The sequence below is a fragment of the Anomaloglossus baeobatrachus genome, chromosome 3, assembly GCF_048569485.1.
Source record: "Anomaloglossus baeobatrachus isolate aAnoBae1 chromosome 3, aAnoBae1.hap1, whole genome shotgun sequence".
Lineage (NCBI taxonomy): Eukaryota > Metazoa > Chordata > Amphibia > Anura > Aromobatidae > Anomaloglossus > Anomaloglossus baeobatrachus.
The window spans coordinates 206,266,299-206,285,645 of NC_134355.1; the positions used below are offsets into that span (position 1 = coordinate 206,266,299).

The window sequence follows — 19,347 nt, forward strand, 5'->3', positions numbered from 1 at the left end:
GATGCAATCGAACAATACTTTTTCCGTACTTGAATTTAACAGGGGTTCCCTGATCTGATAATATAGAGATTTTCACAGAATCGAAATGTTGTTTACAAAGGGGCACATAATCGGGTCTTGCGTACTGAATGGTGACAATTTCGCTGGTCTTACCAGCTACCTGAACAGTTCTCAGAAGTTGCACGTAGCTGTCACCTACAAGCTGATGTTGAATTATATCTGTGTACACATATAATGTATAAAATCCGTCTTTTATATCTGCATACGACTTCTTCCGCTCCAGCTGTGGGTTATCTACAGAGGCCTCAATAAAGGGTTTTAGGCCTAAAATACGTGACAGTTTTGGGCCTGGAGCAAATTGTATCGTCGCTGGATCTGACATGGTAACACTTCTCTTTACCTCATCGTATCGAAGTTTAAAACCATCGGGTGCCACCTTCAAAACATCAATACGCTCATTAATGGCTCTTATGAGATCAGTAATGTTTGAATAAAACCCTGATTTCAAATAAAATTCTTTAAATATATCACCGCGGCGTGCTATAAAGAAATTTCCGTCATTCTGCTCAAACGTGTACCATGTATGCGGATATTGAATCTCGGTGAGCGCAACTTCAAAGGGCCCAGAAAGCTGTACAGGTTTTGCCAATTTAGTGGTATAAGTTGATATCGTGTTTTCGGGGTACATCTTAGAAGAAGCATTACACGGTAGTGTTATATAAAATGAGCCCTCCTCCATGGTTTATATGTCCGTCAGCTGGTCTTCTGTAATCCAACTGTTAAATGTTGTCGGGTAACCAAGCCATTTCACTAGACAATGCGTTGACCCGCGAATACGCTTTTTTCTTAAAACCTTTTCAATTCTGTAGATGCGATGCTCATCCAAAGGTATTTTTTGTATTTCTTCTTTATAAAATGAGCCACTGATTTCTTCACCGTTTAAATCAGCAATTTTATAGAGGGGTTTTTGAAATTTGGTGTTGATGGCCGTAATAACAAATATTTCATCCGTGTACGTTTGTTCATATCCCTTAGCGAAGATACCTTTATATCGTGACACTCTCACATGATCACCAATTTTTAAAGAAGGTTTAATAGGCTTAGCACGGACACTAGAAGCGTAAATATTTTTCCAGATTTGTAGCGAGTTACGCTTTGTCACATCAACAGGCCTGCATCGAATTGTAGTATGATAGCTATGATTATAGCTATACACCAGATCAGGTAAAATGTCAATATACCTAAAGGTGTTATGGAAAGTGAGATAACGCCACATACGAGTTTTCAATGTACGATTAAATCGCTCCACCAAGGCTGCTTTTACGCTATTGTTTGTAAAAAATTGATGAATGTTATATATTTTACATACACGTTTCACGGCATTATTCATAAATTCTTTGCCACGATCCGTCTGTAATTTCTTTGGTATGCGTTGATCATTTTCAAATATTAATTCGAGCGATCTGTCTATTGCGGCTCTGTCGGAAAATGCCCCCCTGGAATTTTTCATATCGGGTAGCGGTGAATATTATTATGATCTGAACAATACCCTACTGTACATAAATTGCCGTATCGTGAAACAAGATAATACGGCTATCGGCGATGGTGCGCGTGTTGCATTTATAAATTACCCCCTGACAACGTTGTTTAATCAGGTCGATATCACTCTTGGAGATCGCCTCATCTTGCAGTCGGATAACCTCTACAGCTATAGAGCGTACATTGAAACTCTTTTAAATTACAGCACGCAAACACTATCGACACAGTTTACCGCTGGATTGTTCTATAAAGACACTGCAGGTCATCATAATGATCGGGCCTTGGATGGTCTAAATGCTGGATTTGTCAAAAGAGCACGTATAACCAGGAACTCTAAGACTGTAGATCTATTAGGGCCAATTTTTGGAGATGTATTTAATCAACCAAAGCTCGTACTGAATGGGCTTGACCTCAAGATCAAGTTGTCGAGGAATAAGGACACTTTTTGTTTGATGTCTGGTGATGCAGAACCATATAAAGTGCAGATCTTACAAGCGTCACTCTATGTGAAGAGAGTGCAAGTCTCTCCAGCTGTACGTATAGGCCACAGCCAGGCCCTACTAGCCACAACGGCCAAATACGCTATTGATAGGGCCTGCATGAAAGTATACAGTATTCCAGCCGGCACGCCAATTACAAACCACGAGAACCTCTTCTTGGGACAAATTCCAAAAACTGTTATATTGGGCTTTGTAGATAATGAAGCCTTTAGCGGATCGTACAATAAAAACCCGTTGTGCTTTCACCATTACGAAATAAGTCTTGCATCGCTTTATCTGGACGGCCAACCATTTCCCGCCCGCCCTTTCCAACCTAATTTCAGTGATGACTTAGCCGTCCGCGAATTTATGTCTTTGGCTCATGTTTCTGGCCGTTTAAAATCTGATCATGCTCTGGCGATAGATCGTGAAGAATTTATGGCCGGGTTCACATTGTTTGCATTTGATTTATCACCAGATCAAGAACCTGGTGGTCATTTCTCGCTCGTTAAATCGGGTAACCTACGTGCTGAAGTGCGGTTTGCGCTAGCTACCCCGCATACTGTAAATATGATAGTATATGCCATCAACACAACTATACTTGAAATCAACCATAGAAGAGAAGTACTATTTGATTACATCTAATTATGGATAACTTCCAGCTCACAAACCTGTTGAAGTCTGATTATTATACAGAACGCATATTTGCTGGAGTGTTTCCGTGTGATTTGCTACCGGCATATAGAGTGACCCAGAGACCCGCTGCCTACATCGTGAATACAGACAGTTCCGGACAAAGTGGGCGACATTGGATATTGATTGTACTTTGCGATGATAAGAAGGCAATATTCTTTGACAGTTATGGATGTTCACCAACAAGTGTTTTATTTCCTGATGAGTTTGTAACCTTCTTAAATAGAAACAGTGACCTATATTGTTTTCAATCCATTCAGATTCAGGACACATTTAGCAAAGTATGCGGACATTACTGTGTTTACGTTTTGTACCATATAGCACGGGGAGTGTCATTCAATAAAATATTACAATGCTTTAGTAGTGATTTAAAAGAAAATGACAATATGGTGTCTGATTTTGTCGCGTCTCTTTCACCAGAGCATTCGATCAATTCAGGTTGTCTTTATAAGCAGCTTTGTATGCCCCTATGCCAAGTAGTCAGAAGTGATCATTGATCATGTCTTAATAAACCCATTTAATCAAACAGATGTATCTCATCTGGCTAGGACCAGCTTTGAATGCTAGAGTCTCATTGTATTAGTAAGGGTGTGTGAAGTATTTGATCTATGCATTGAAGGGTAGTTGTAAATGATGGTTTTGATCAGATAGGACGGCCTCTTTGATGAGGGGCTAGAGTCTCATTGTATTAGTAAGGGTGTGTGAAGCATTTGATCTCTACATTGAAGGGTAATTGTAATACTGGTTTTGATCAGATATGAGACCCTCTTTGTATCTATATGTACAGTTTCATACACGCATTGTAATGGTAAGAAACATGTCCTGTTGATAAGTCTGTGGGAAGCATTTGATCTCTGCATTGAAGGGTGATTGTAATACTGGTTTTGATCAGATAGGAGACCCTCTTTGTATCTATATGTACAGCTTCACACACGCATTGTAATGGTAAGAAACATGTCCTGTTGATAAGTCTGTGGGAAGCATTTGATCTCTGCATTGAAGGGTAATTGTAAAGATGGTTCTGATCAGATAGGAGGGCCTCTTTGTATCTATACATACAGCTTGAAACACTCATTGTAATGGTAAGAAACTGGTCCTCTTGGTAAGGCTGTAATGTGCAACTGAATGTAATTAAATTCTGAGCAATAAACTTTTTAAATTTTGATAGTGTGTCTGTCTTTCATTTTATACAAACAGTATAAAACACAATCTGTCTTTCATTTTTATACAAACAGTATAAAACACAAACTTTCTACATGGGTGCTATAAGAAGTGCTTTACAGCATAAGACGCGTAATAGTATAATTGGCCATATACATAATATGCCCAACCATATTACACTATCAGAATGAATTCTGTATCAAACGCCTATAAAATAAATTTGGCCATATACATAATATGCCCAATCAAATTACACTAGCAGAATGAATTCTGCAACAAAACCACACTGAATAAAATGGTATGATTCCAAACAATTACACTAAATCAGATTTCTCATAATCAGTGAATAAAATAGTGGGATTAAGCATTTACACTATCAGGATTGCACTATCAAATCCCTAATCAAAAGCCTATCAAAAGCCTATAAAATATAGGGCCTGTGTAGTTGCACTATCAAATCCCTAATCAAAAGCCTAATCAAAAGCCTATAAAATATAGGGCCTGTCAGGAGAGGGGAGGGGGTGTGTTTAATACACTTTGATAGGGTTTGATAGGGGCGGGGCACCTGTCAGATTTGACGAGACATATGGCCCCCTTACTACTGGCAAAGACTAGAAAATGGATCTGTAAATGTTGTGGAGGGGTTACTGGCTGCCAGTGTTCAGGTCTGCCACAGGCACACAAATGCATATCTTGATTTTCCCCCCAAAATATACCAGCCCACAATCTGTGTTTGGGTGACCGTAACTCCCTAGTGTTTTCAGGCCCTATGGGGCGGGGACAATTGATGCTACTATACTGCTGTATACTACTATACAAGCTGTGTGCTTGTAAGGTTTTTGAATCTCAAGGCTCCAAGATGGGTGTCCAAGTTGGTTCTTGTCTGCATTGTCATGGGTATGGGAGCACCAGCCCTACACCTGGCTGTCATCCACCTCAATATTACCTTCCTTATCTGCCAACATTGTGAAAAATGACTAAGTAGAGTCAAAACTTCAATAAATGTTACTCCTACATGCATGAACTAGCACATGCGCAAACAACATGCACTAGTGTGGTATTCTGACTGCATTAAAATGCGGACTACCATGCCAACCCAACCACCGGCCACCAAATCAACCATGTCTATTACTTCCTCCTCCTCCTGTGATCAACACCTCATGAGCCGAGTAGTTGGGTGTCCCACTCAAAGTTGTCATTAATGAGGTTTCTCCAATAATTTAGAACTACCAAAAAGCTGTCACCTTTACACAACATTCTTCATTAGTGGACAATAGTGTAATGTTTGTCTTCACGGTTTTCCACTCCCAAAAGCGTCCCATGGCCTGGGTTGTATGGGCCGTTACTCCCTGCTGTTTGAAAGCCCTATGGGGAGGAGGCAGTTCATAGTATTAAACTGCTGTTTATAAAGGCAGGCATGGGATGAGTCTCCAAATGTTGTGGAAAGGTTACTGCTAGTGCTCAGGTCTGCCACAGGCATACTAATGCATATCTTAATTTAAAACTAAAAGAAAAAAACTCACAGCCTATGTGTTTGGTGGACCATAACTCCTTGGTGTTTTAAAGCCATATGGGTAGGGGGAGGTTGATGATATTAAACAGCTGATTGTTTGGGAAGGCAAAAAGTAAACGATGGCGGAGGCTGAAAATGATTGTTGTCTTGTTCTTCAATACCCTGCAGGTTATTTGACAAAAACCACAGATTAGTCATCAGCTGTGGCATACCCACTTCTCCTACCACAATGACCTGCTGCCCCGTAGGTGGCAGCTATTGTTCTTCTTCCATAACCTCATCCTCCCTTTCCAAATCCATTGTAGAAGTTAATATGTCATCTGGTATATTTAGCTGCTCCTCTCTCGGTACTTTGGCGACAGAGTTTGATAAATGACTGGCTCGACTCAACCTGGAGTTAGGGAAGGCCATGCGCGGGGGTGGAAACCTAGTGGCGGCACTACAGCTGGGCAACATGTCTGTGCGACATAACATATGCACTCCATGGATCAACCTGGTTGTGCAACAATTTGTAGAACAGGATTATGTGGTAGATGCAGTTCTGCAGAAGGCACGGTCAGTATGTGATAACGTTTTCAAATTAAAATGCCGGCCCACAACTCCCTGCTGTTGGAAAACCCTATTGGAGGGGGCAATGCCCTATGGATAGGGGGCAGTTGTTATATTAAACATCCTTTTGTTTGCTTATGCAGAGACTAAAAAGATGTGTCTCTAATTGTTGGGTAGAGGTTACTGACAGACCTCTGGCCTGCATTTGACCACTAATGCATGTCTTGCTTTTTTTCTTAAAAAAAAAAAAAGGCCCACAGCCTATGTGTTTGGTGGACCGTAAGTCCCTGCTGTTTGAAAGCCCTTTGGGGAGGGGGCAATTCCCTATGGGAGGAAGCAATTGATGGTATTGGACTGTTGTTTTTAAAGAAAGAGACTAGAAAATGGGTCTCCTAATGGTGCGATATGTTACTTCCAGCATTCAGGCCTGCAACAGGCCCACTAATGCATACAATATCTTGATTTTTAACCCAAAAATACAAAAAAAGGCCCACAACCTATGTGTTTGGTGAACAGTAACTCCCTGGTGTTTGAAAGCCCTTTGGGGAGGGGTCAATTCACTATGGAGAGGAAGCAATTGATGGTAATGAACTTTTGTTTTTAACCCTCCGTCACATACAATAGGCCTGACAGGCACATCTCTTTTACTTTCATTTCTCCTTCCTCACCAGATTGTGAGGAAATCCCCTCCCTCCAGGTAGTCTCCTGTCTCTAGCAGCTCTGTGAAACCTCATACCACAGTGTGATTGCAGAGCTTCAGAAGGACAGATATAACTGCGCTAATCTCTCAGGCTCATTGTATGTGAACACGTCACACTCAATAAGGTTGGTATTTTATGTTTTTATTCATCACATGCTCAGCAAGTGTAATTTTTCTGGGGAAACTTCAGGATCTAATTCTGATTGAATATGTGTTTAATAGTACTTAACCCCTTCACGACCGCGGGCAGTAAAATTACGTCCTATTTTAACGTGACTTAACGACCAGGGACGTAATTTTACTGCCTAAACTTCATTTGATTGCCGTGGCCATAGCAACGGCTTTCAAATGATGTCCCCTGCTGTTTCTTACAGCAGGGGACCTTTGCTTGACCCCAGGGGGGGCGGCATCGCCACCCCCTATCGACGATCGATGTGATTGGCTGTTCAAATCTGAACCGCCAACCACATCGTTCGCACTAATTTCAGCAAAAATAATGCCGGAAATAGTGCGATACTGTGAGATCCAGCTATGAGATGCCGCAGCTGCTGCAGCATATCATAGGTGGACCTCAAACATGTCGCCCCCAGCCCCTGCAGCACTGATTGGAGTGATCGTGCTATGACGCGCAATTGCTCCAATCAGTGTGCAGTGGGGCGGTCTGATCTGCCGGTGGCCGCCCTCCCCAGGCCTGTGCTGGCCTGCGAGCCCTCCCCCAACATGTCTGCAGCGTGCAGTGGCTGGTACTTGTGGTACCACGCCACCGCTGCTGCTGCCGCCGCCGCCGTAGCTGGTGTCACCGCTCCTGCTGCACGTGAGTACTGTGCTCACCTTGCAGCCCGTGCACGCTCCCGTGGTGCCCCTGCCCGTGCCCCCCTGCGATCTGCCCCCCCGACATCCTGATCTGCTCCCCGACCCCGACATCCCGATCTGCTCCCCCCGCGATCTGACTGCCTCCCCCATTATCTCTATTCTGCTTCTGCAGCTCCCTCTCCGGTCTCCCCCTCTGCTCTCCCCCCCCTCTCCCCCTCTGGTCCCCTCCCCCCTCCCCCCCTCTGGTCTTTCCCCCTCTGGTCTTTCCCCCTCTGCTCTCCCCCGACGTCCTCTTACCTGTCTTCACTGGCCCGATCACATCTGCCTCCATCGCTGGGTCCTTCCTGGGCATTCTGCTGATCTGCCTGCTGCTCCTGTAAAGCTGTTCATCTCTCTGCCATCTGTTCCTCTGCAGCTCTTCTGGTCAGTGATCCTCTGGGTACTGTCAGTATAACTTTTTTTTTTTTTTCTGTATCCCCTGTCCATTTTTACACCTCATCTGTCCGTGCGTCCCGCTGAGCGCTGATCAGGGATGCAGATAACGTATCTGCATCCCTGCTCAATTTTTGGTGTGACTTTTTTTTTTTTCCGTATCCCCGACGCTTTTTGTATGGCATCTGTCCGTGCGTCCCGCCAAGCGCTGATAAGGGATGCAGATAACGTATCTGCATCCCTGCTCAATTTTTGGCGGGCCTTTTTTTTCCGTATTCCCGACACTTTTTGTATCGCATCTGTCCGTGCGTCCCGCCAAGCGCTGATCAGGGATGCAGATAACGTATCTGCATCCCTGCTCAATTTTTGGCGGGACTTTTTTTTCCGTATCCCCGACGCTTTTTGTATCGCATCCGTCCGTGCGTCCCGCCGAGCGCTGATCAGAGATGCACATAACGTATCTGCATCCCTGCTCAATTTTTGGCGGGACTTTTTTCCGTATCCTCGACGCTTTTTGTATCCCATCCGTCCGTGCGTCCCGCCGAGCGCTAATCAGGGATGCACATAACGGATCGGCATCCCTGCTCAATTTTTGGCGTGACTTTTTTCCGTATCTGCGACGCTTTTTGTATCGCATCCGTCCGTGCATCCCGCCAAGCGCTGATCAGGGATGCACATAACGGATCTGCATCCATGGTCAATTTTTGGCGTGACTTTTTTTTTTACGTATCCCCGACGCTTTTTGTATCGCATCCGACCGTGCGTCCTGCAGCGGCCGATCAGTGCACTGCGTCTGTGCGTTTGAAAAGTCAAATGGCGCTCCTTCTCTTCTAAGCCCCGCCATTTGCCCAAACAATTACTTTCCACCACATGTGAGGTATCTACGTACTCAGGAAAAATTGCATAATACATTTTATAGTGCATTTTTTCCTGATAGCCTTGTGAAAAAAAAAGCTACCTAGTTGAAGCAACCGTTTTGTGGTAAAAAAACAATTTTTTCTTTTCACGGCTCAACGCTATAAACTTCTGTGAAGCCCCCAGGTGTTCAACGTGCTCACCAAACATCTAGAAAAATTATTTGAGGGCTCTAGTTTCCAAAATGGGGTCACTTGTGGGGGAGCTCCACTGTTTAGGCACCATAGGGGGTCTCCAAACGTGACATGGCGTCCGCCAATGATTCCAACCAATTTTGCTGTCAAATGGTGCTCCTTCTCTTCTGAGCCCCGCCATGCGCCCAAACAATTACTTTCCACCACATAAGAGGTATCTGCGTGCTCAGGAGAAAATGCACAATACATTTTATGGTGCATTTTTTCCTGATAGCCTTGTGAAAAAAAAGCTACCTAGTTGAAGCAACCGTTTTGTGGTAAAAAAACAATTTTTTCTTTTCACGGCTCAACGCTATAAACTTCTGTGAAGCCCCCAGGTGTTCAAAGTGCTCACCAAACATCTATAAAAAATATTTGAGGGCTCTAGTTTCCAAAATGGGGTCACTTGGGGAGCTCCACTGTTTAGGCACCATAGGGGGTCTCCAAACGTGACATGGCGTCCGCTAATGATTCCAACCAATTTTGCTGTCAAATGGCGCTCCTTCTCTTCTGAGCCCCGCCATGCACCCAAACAATTACTTTCCACCACATATGATGTATCTGCGTACTCAGGAGAAAATTCACAATTCATTTTATGGTGCATTTTTTCCTGATAGCCTTGTGAAAAAAAAGCTACCTAGTTGAAGCAACCGTTTTGTGGTAAAAAAAAAATTTTTTCTTCTCACGGCTCAACGTTATAAACTTCTATGAAGCCCCCAGGTGTTCAAAGTGCTCACCAAACATCTAGAAAAATTATTTGAGGGCTCTAGTTTCCAAAATGGGGTCACTTGTGGGGGAGCTCCATTGTTTAGGCACCTCAGGGGGTCTTCAAACCCGACATGGCGTCCGCTAATGAGTGCAGCTAATTTTGCGTTCAAAAATTCAAATGGCGCTCCTTCCCTTCCGAGCTCTGCCGTGCGCCCAAACAATTGATTTTTACCACATATGGGGTATCAGCGTACTCAAGAGAAAATGCACAATAAATTGTATTGTGCACTTTCTCTTTTCTCCCTTGTAAAAATGAAAATTTTATGGCTAAAGTAACATTTTTGTGTTAAAAAGTAAAATTTTCATTTTTTCCTTCCACATTGCTTTGGTTCCTGTGAAGCACCTAAAGGGTTAATAAACTTATTGGATGTGGTTTTGAGCAGTGTGAGGGGTGCAGTTTTTAGAATGGGGTCACTTTTGGGTATTTTCTGTCACCTAGGTCTCTCAAAGTCCCTTCAAATGTGATGTGGTCCCTAAAAAAAATTATTTTGTAAATTTTGTTGGAAAAATGAGAAATTGCTGATGACCTTTGACCCGTTCTAACTTCCTAACGAAAAAAAAATTTGTTTCGAAAATTGCGCTGATGTAAAGTAGACAAGTGGGAAATGTTATTTAGTAACTATTTTGTGTGACACAGCTCTCAGATTTATGGGTATAAATTTTCAAAGTTTGAAAATTGCGAAATTTTCAAAATTTTCGCAAAATTTCCTAAATTTTCACAAATAAACGCAAAAAATATCGGCCTAAATTTACCACTGACATGAAGTACAATATGTCACGAAAAAACAATCTCAAAATCGCCAGGATCCGTTGAAGCGTTCCAGAGTTATAACCTGTCAAAGTGACACTGGTCAGAATTGCAAAAAATGGCCCGGTCATTAGGGTGTTTTAGTGGCCGGGGGTGAAGGGGTTAAGGTACCTTAAAATTAAGTTTGTTTCCATAAATTTTCTTTGTAGAGTTTTTTGACAGAGTCGAACTGGGGACTATTTGGCGGGAGTTTTGAAATGTTTGTATTTCAGAGTTATTAGTTTTATGTTAAGTAAATGGGGTTTTTTTGCACCTGAATATGTGTAGTCTCTTTTATAACATCCCTATGAAGGTCACTGATCACTTTTACAGCACTGAAATTGCAAACATTAGATATTATAGGTATTTTTCTAGCCTGCGCCTGACAGTCACATTGAACCGATATTGTATGTGACGGAGGGTTAAAGGAAGATAATAGAAAATGGGTCTCCTAATGTTGTGGAGACTAGATGTTACTGCCAGCATTCTTTTTTCCATAGCCTTCTCCTCCTTTTCGAAATGTACTATAGAATGAATATGTCATCAGGAATATCCAGCTGCTCCTCTCTCAGTACTTTGGTGAGCGAGTTGGATAAATGGCTGGCTCCACTAAACCTGTAGCTAGGGAAGGCCAAGTGCGATCAGGATGATAAACTAGTGGCGGCACTACAGCCGAGCGACACAAGGTCTGGGCAACATCACATATGTACTGCATGGATCAACCTTGTTGTACAGCAATTTCTATAACAGGATTATATACCAGATGCAGTGCTGCAGAAGGCACAGTTGGTGTGGGATCACTTTTTCAAATTAAAATATCGGCCCACAGAGTCTTGTCTGTACTGGCAGGGGTATGGGAGCACCAGCCATACACCTGTCTCTCACCCACCTCTTTATTTCTTCTGTCTATAGCCTAGGAAGCTAATGGCTAGGCCAAAACAGTGATGCGACAAAGGTTCATGAGCACACCCCATGTTCGGTTCAGCGAACCAAACCGGGGGGTTCACTCAGCTCTAGGTATGTGCACACATGTTTTTCAGGCAAATCTGCTCCATTACCCGCCTGAAAATAATGCTCTAAAAGGACACATTTCAAAGTGTTCCAAACTTCTTCAGCAAAAACCAACTTGGTTTGCACTGAAGAAGTGTGGAACACTTTGTGGTGCCTCTGCGGCTTCAGTCGCCACAGGGTACTGCACATCACTTAAGGTGCGGTACTCATCCCGGGTAAGGAAGAGGTTAACTGCTGGTGATTCTCACATTCACAAACCACACACACTTAGGTGCTTTCCCACTGGGGATGGCCTATGGTAGATATGGTAGCCATCACGAGGCATGGGACTTTCCCGGTCACTAGAACAACCACCTGGGGGGCGGGCACCACTTGGGAAAAAGGAAGGAGCATCTTCACACTTTAGGCAGTTTACCCCAGGCACAGCTTGGGGTGAGGATCACAGTCGGGACCTCGGTCTAGGCATCACCTTATACTTCTGGGAGCACTACAAGACCCGTGGCTTGGAGTAGGAAGCTCAGCACGGGCTCTCTACAGCTACTGCCACCCCCATCATCCTCCCTGGGGCCCAGCTCCACCTGTGGGGAGCTGAACCATCCCAGCTGTGACATCATCCACCCCAGAGGACAGCACCCGCAGCGGCAGCCGATCCCTGGCCGCGTACCACAGGTGGCGTCACGAGACAACTACAACTACAACTCCCTACATTCTCAACTCCTTTATCCTCATCATCCCATCGTCCATTCCCCTTTTCGTGGACATCTCGGGGTCACGAAACCGGGCAAGGGCCACCCGTGACAACCCCCTGACCCTCCACCGGCCCGGTGACGACTATTCCCCAGACCCTGTGGGGTGCTCCACTTTGAAATGCAAACACAATAAACCGCAGCATATCCAGCTGGGGTATCCTGGTCTTCCATATGACAGTGACAACAGAGTGGATTTAGCCACATTTTCCCTGCATTATAAAGTTAAAGATGACACATTTCCTTTGTATTTTTGGCAAAAAAAATCATCTTTTACATTTTAAAAATTGGAAAAAGTAAAATGGGCCAATGCAAAAGTTTTAACACCCTTGGAGATTTGTGTGCCCACATAACTTTGACCGAGGTTTCAGACCGTCATTAGCCTGTTAGGAATATGGCTTGTTCATTATAATCGTTAGGAAAGTAAAATTTCACAGTGCTATAAAAACCCAGCCTCCTTTAACATTGCGTCAAAACATAGCAGCCATGGGTTCTTCTAAGCAGCTGCCCTGCACCATGAAAATAAAAATGGTGGAGGCCCACAAAGGAGAAGAAATTTCAAGTTGTACTTTCCTCAGATTGAAATGTAATTAAGAAATGGCAGTTAGAAAGAACAATGGAGGTCAAAATAGGATCTGGAAGACCAAGCATAATGTCTGTGAAAGCTGCTCATAGGATTGCTGTAGATGCAAATCTGAGCCCCTGCTTGACTGCAAAAGATCTTCAGGAATATTTAACAGACTCTGGAGGTGTGTAACATTGATTTACTGTTCAGAGACATCTGCACAAATATGACTTTCATGGAAGAGTCATCAGAAGAAAACCTCTCCCGCGTCCTCACCATAAAAAACAGCTTTAGAGTATGCAAAACAACATCGAAATAAGTGTAATGTATTTTGGAAAGAAGTCCTATGGACCGATGAGATTAAAATAGAACTTTTTTGCTACAATGATCAACAGTATGTGTGGAGAAAAAAGGTCACAGAATTTCATGAAAAGCATATGTCGACAACCATTAAGCATGGGGGTGGATCAATCATGTTTTTGGTTTCTGTTGCAGCCAATGGCACAGGAAACATTTCATGGATAGAGGGAAAATGGATTCAATAAAATTTTAACAAATTATTGATGCAAACATAACATCATCTGTAAAAAAAGCTGAAGCTGAAAAGAGGATGGTTTCTACAAATGAATAATGATCATAACTACATGTCAAAATCAATAGCTGCCTAGTCCCCTGATTTGAACATAATTGAAAATCTGTGGCAAGACCTCAGAAGAGCAGAGCATGAATGATGACCCAGGAGATCACTGAACTGGAAGACTCTTGTTTATTATTTACCAAGTATTTTGTGGTAACCTTAAGGGACCAGAAACTAGCATTCACAGGAATATCATCATGACAGGCATTGGGGTCTTCAGCAGACCCCTGGCTGTGAAGGCAGCCCATCGGCACCACAAAATCGCATCATTTAAGTGTCAATGGACTGGTAAAGTAATAAAGTCTGCTGTGATTAATTGACAGCGGCATTTAACGGTTAGCAGCTGTGGGCAGACCACAAGAGAAATACCTATGCCATCATCAGCCGGGAAAGACTGTCAAAGACATGGAGTCGACATATGATGTATCAGTTCATCATATGGTGCTAAGGTGTTAAATAGGTTTCCTAAAATTAAATATTTTTCAGAGCATAATCAAAAATCAGAAACACAGCTGTACACATTTACGCCTGTTCCCCGCAACTGCCCAGGGTTTTTGTTCACAGACTTGAGCAGTCATGTCATGATGATATTTCTATGTGACTTATTCATGGGTCAGCAGTTCCATATTGTCAGCAGGCCCCAAACACATTAGACCACATTTGGCCAAACTCCCAGTAATCAGTGCAAATGGATGGAATTTGTGTGAGTGAAGTAGCCAAGAGACATAGCTATCTAATTTGCTTTCAAGACCTCTTATCCTGGTTATTGGCTGCCGAGGTTATGTGTCCTCTAGTCATGACATGACTACTGTAAAGGGGGATTTACATGCTGCGACATTGCTAATGCGGAGTCGTTGGGGTCACGGAATTTGTGACGCACATCCGGCCGCATTAGCAATGTTGCTGCGTGTGACACCGATGAGCGATTTTGCATCGTTGCAAAAACGTGCAAAATCGCTCATCGGTGACATGGGGGTCCATTCTCGATTATCGTTACTGCAGCAGTAACGATGTAGTTCGTCGCTCCTGCGGCAGCACACATCGCTATGTGTGACGCCGCAGGAACGATGAAGCTCCCCTTACCTGCCTCCCGGCCGCTATGAGGAAGGAAGGAGGTGGGCGGGATGTTACGTCCCGCTCATCTCCGCCCCTCCACTGCTATTGGGCGGCCGCTCAGTGACGTCACTGTGACGCCACACAGACCGCCCCCTTAGAAAGGAGGCGGTTCGCCGGTCACAGCGATGTCGCCGGGCAGGTAAGTATGTGTGACGGGTCTGGGCGATGTTGTGCGGCACGGGCAGCGATTTGCCCGTGTCGCGCAACAGATGGGGGCGGGTACCCACACTAGCAATATCGGGACCGATATCGCAGTGTGTAAAGTAGCCTTTACCTGTAACAAAGAGAACTGCAATGGAGAGCCAGCATTGGAAGGGTGGAATGTAATGTGTTGGTTATTTTCTATGTCTGGAAGTCTAGAAGCAAATAAAAATTAATTCTGGGCAATCTGGTTAATTGAGTTGTGAGGAGCATGACAAAATAAAGTGATAGTCACTTAACCTTGAATTATGCGCTATTTCCTTTGATGAAGAGAGTGTGGTTATTCTATGTAGGCTGGTGAGGGTTGTACACCAGAGCTGCTTTTTGTCCCAGTTCAGACCAGCCCAATGAGTAATATTGACAAAAGAGTGAACTACATCTACCCTTTTTAGAAGTCAACACTCTTCCATTTATAGTATCTATGTTATTTCTGTGGTCAACACACTATTGAAGTGTAAGGGGTGGGCAGACCCCTTACAAGGAGGTGCAGTTTCCCCCTGAAGATACCTCACTCTGGGGTAGTTACTGTTGATGTTATTAATAAACATGTTTTTACTGTGCAGTGGGTTTTCCCCTAGAGCCCGGGTGGGACGGCTGTCCCCATAGAAACAGGGCAGGAGAGAGGAGGATCCGGCAGCTTAGAGAGAGCAGTGTGTGTGTGTTGAAGTCAGTTGATTCCGGGATGGGGGAGAAGGAACAGCCAGGGGCAGAGTGTGGAGCTGAGTGGGCAGAAAGAAAGAAAGAAAGAAGGGAAGAAGAGAAGAAGTGTCCTCAAGGGTGAAGCAGAATTGGTGTGGGTCCAGTCTGTGTTAGCCGGAGTGGGAGCCTAGGTGAAGTGGAGTAGCCGGGCACATCCCCACTAGAGGAGACAACAAGGAAAGATTTCCCCGGACAGGAATTGTGACCGTGCGCTACAAAATCCGTGCATTGAGCTGTCTGTGAAACTCTGTGCAATAAAGATGTCGTTTGGTTTATCTGATCCCTGCCTGAAGAGTCTTCCTGCGGCTGAAAGTATGCTCTTTTCCACCACACTCTGCCCCACAGAACAATCCCCTGTCCCAAAAGTGACGGCGGAGCCGGGGGTAAGCCTGATAGAAAAAGGGGCCACGACTACAACCCCCGAGGCACCCCTGGCACCCTGTTACATGTGGCGTAGTCGGCAGGATCCGGATTATATGCAAGGGGTCCCGATCCAAGAAGATGGAGACCAAGTGGTGCCTAAGGCGTTGGACCAGGCACAAGACGGCGGTAAGATGGCCGCCGTCTTCACGAGTACAGCGAGCGCGCGAAGTATTGGCGCCAAACGAAAGACCCTGAGTTGGCCGGCGAAGAAAAAGAAGTACAGAGTACGCCGTCCAAAGAGGGGAGGTGCTGGCCCTAAGATGTTACTGAAAACATGTGGAGAGGGTGGCAGTACAGAGAAAAAGAAGAGTCGCCTATGCTGGGTCGATTTAATGTGTGAGACTGGGGGTGGAGCGTATACAAGAGGGGGAAAAGAAGGCCCGCCTCCACCTTCCCCAGCATCTCCACCGTTCCCGGCGCCATTACAGGAAGGTCTGCAAGAGATCGGATGGGAAGAGTGTCAGTACCGGAGACGTACACAGCAGAGACCGGTGCTGGCTGAGATTTCCCGGCCGAGAAACACGCTGGCGGTGTCGCCAGAAGTCATGACAGGACTGAGTGCTGACCCAGACAAGGGGACACCGGCGGTGTTAGCGATCCACCAGAGTATGGTCACACACCCGGTGATCGTCGTGGGTAGTCCCCGTCCGTCCTGTTCAGCGACCCCGTCACCCCCGTCGGGGGTTGAAGAGGCAAAACCGGAGACAGAGGCGCCAGAACCACCAGTCAACTACGAACCGTTCCGGAGGCTGCGCCGCTTGCCAGGTCAGTCCCTTTCCGATTATGTGAGGGCTCAGCGGGCCGAATGGCAGCGCGCTTACCATCCCGAGTGACCCGTAACGACCGGAGGTGATGGACATGTTCGTGTTGAAGACCGGTGTTGTTAAAGAGCCGGAAAAGTTCCACAGTTTGCAACCATGTTTAAGTTACCGAGCCCGGAAGGAGCCTGATGCTGGACTGAGCCAGGGGCTCCCTCCGTGATGTTAAGGAAGACTTTATTGTTTGTCCTCCTATCTACTAAGACCGGGAGTGCTGTAAAAGCCTCCGGGCAGAAGACCAGCAAAGACCGGGTGTGCCTGCTGAAGGCCTCCGGGTACACTGCCTACAAAGACCGGGAGCTCCCAGGAGGGACTCCGGGCGCAGAACTTGGGCGCTCAGTGGTTGACTTTGTTTATGAAGGTTTTAAAGTTTTATCCAAAGTTTGCCTTGCTGCTAAATTGTGTTTTACAGGTTCGAGCCTTGCCGGGAGGCTTAGGCTTAAAGAGGGGAGGAATGTAAGGGGTGGGCAGACCCCTTACAAGGAGGTGCAGTTTCCCCCTGAAGATACCTCACTCTGGGGTAGTTACTGTTGATGTTATTAATAAACATGTTTTTACTGTGCAGTGGGTTTTCCCCTAGAGCCCGGGTGGGACGGCTGTCCCCATAGAAACAGGGCAGGAGAGAGGAGGATCCGGCAGCTTAGAGAGAGCAGTGTGTGTGTGTTGAAGTCAGTTGATTCCGGGACGGGGGAGAAGGAACAGCCAGGGGCAGAGTGTGGAGCTGAGTGGGCAGAAAGAAAGAAAGAAAGAAAGAAGGGAAGAAGAGAAGAAGTGTCCTCAAGGGTGAAGCAGAATTGGTGTGGGTCCAGTCTGTGTTAGCCGGAGTGGGAGCCTAGGTGAAGTGGAGTAGCCGGGCACATCCCCACTAGAGGAGACAACAAGGAAAGATTTCCCCGGACAGGAATTGTGACCGTGCGCTACAAAATCCGTGCATTGAGCTGTCTGTGAAACTCTGTGCAATAAAGATGTCGTTTGGTTTATCTGATCCCTGCCTGAAGAGTCTTCCTGCGGCTGAAAGTATGCTCTTTTCCACCACACTCTGCCCCACAGAACAATCCCCTGTCCCAAAAGTGACGGCGGAGCCGGGGGTAAGCCTGATAGAAAAAGGGGCCACGACTACAACCCCCGAGGCACCCCTGGCACCCCGTTACAGAAGTACAGGTTTAGACCCTTCTCACCATGCAATATTATGTTGCTATGTACTGTGATTCTATTTTTCATATCTTTTGTATAATATTGCTTATTATACTTTGATGATTTAAGTCCTCATCTCATTTGTTATCCACTTTTAGAAAATGGTTTAATAATAACTTTTAGATATAAATGTAATCCTTACGCGCCCCAGAATAGTCCATTGGAAAGTTCAATAGAAGTCCAGTGGGTCAAAGTTAATATTTGGCATATGACTCATGCGTTACAAGAAATGTGTATGTTATGATGAACATCAGGGGTTTTTCCATATAGAAATACCTTTTTATACAGAAAATGTATTTTTATATGTGAGCACCAAAGTGTTGCATTATATGAAATAAGCCATGACAAAATCAATTGGTGCTATATTTGCATACAGAAGCAGACCATTGGGTGAGTAAAACATCTGCACACCAAAGTAATACTACACATTCTCACATAAAAGCATATTTTCTTAAGAATATCTTACCCCACAACAGATTGGCAGTTTGGCATGTTACTTTCTTGCTTTGGTTGTCCTTTATTTTTTTTCAGATGATTCACAATGCCTTTATCAAACATAAGATGCAGTCGGAAGCTTACAAACTTAATAACTGCAAATAGGATGGTGGTAGATACACAGTAAAGGCATATTGTGACATTTGTTGAAGGCAAGCCCTGTGGAAACAGTAAGAAGTCTGTCAATGCTTCTTATTCTAGTCTTTATAGCATTAAATAAATATGAATGTATCTTTATAGACAAACCACTAGATTTTGACTCCGGTTTCACACATCCATATTTCACAGTCTGTACGATAAATGAACTGGCAGTGGGTCTTCAAGGTCTCTTTGCTTATATGATGCTGGTCTCAGATGAGGTCACAAAAACCCGCTGACAGATTTCCTTTAACTGCCTAAAAGCAGTATATTGATCCCCGATGTGGTTGATGAATGGTGCCATCGTGTGATGTATCTGGGGTGTTCGGACTGTGTTGGGGTGTTTTTTTTTCTCACTTAGCAGCCTATTACAGAGGTTGAGTGTAAGATTGTGTGAGAGGCCATAAATTAAAGCCCGCTTTACACGCTGCAATATCTTACAATGTGTCGGCAAAGTCACGTCGTAAGTGACGCACATCCGACATCGTAAGTTACATTGTAGTGTGTAACAGTTACGTGCGATTGCGATTGAACGTTAAAACGTTCATCGCATACACATCGTACCTGTCTCTAGAATTGCACGTCAGGTTGTTCATTGTACCCGGGGTAGCATACATCGCAGTGTGTGAAACTCCGGGAACGATGAACGGATCTTATCTACGTCCTGCGGCTCCCGGCCAGCAATGCGGAAGGAAGGAGGTGGGTGGGATGTTTACATCCCGCTCAGCTCCGCCCCTCTGCTTCTATTGGACGCCTGCCGCGTGATGTCGATGTGACGCCGA

General features: G+C 44.9%; 1 protein-coding gene across 1 annotated transcript in view; it reads right to left on the reverse strand.

Moving 5' to 3' along the window:
• Positions 1-19,347, reverse strand: part of PCNX2 (pecanex 2) — a 1,407,555-nt gene that overhangs the window by 1,310,697 nt on the left and 77,511 nt on the right. The window contains exon 2 of the mRNA XM_075339694.1: positions 18,399-18,586. Within this exon, the coding sequence (XP_075195809.1) occupies positions 18,399-18,586 (188 nt within the window). The remainder of the gene's footprint in view (positions 1-18,398; positions 18,587-19,347) is intronic.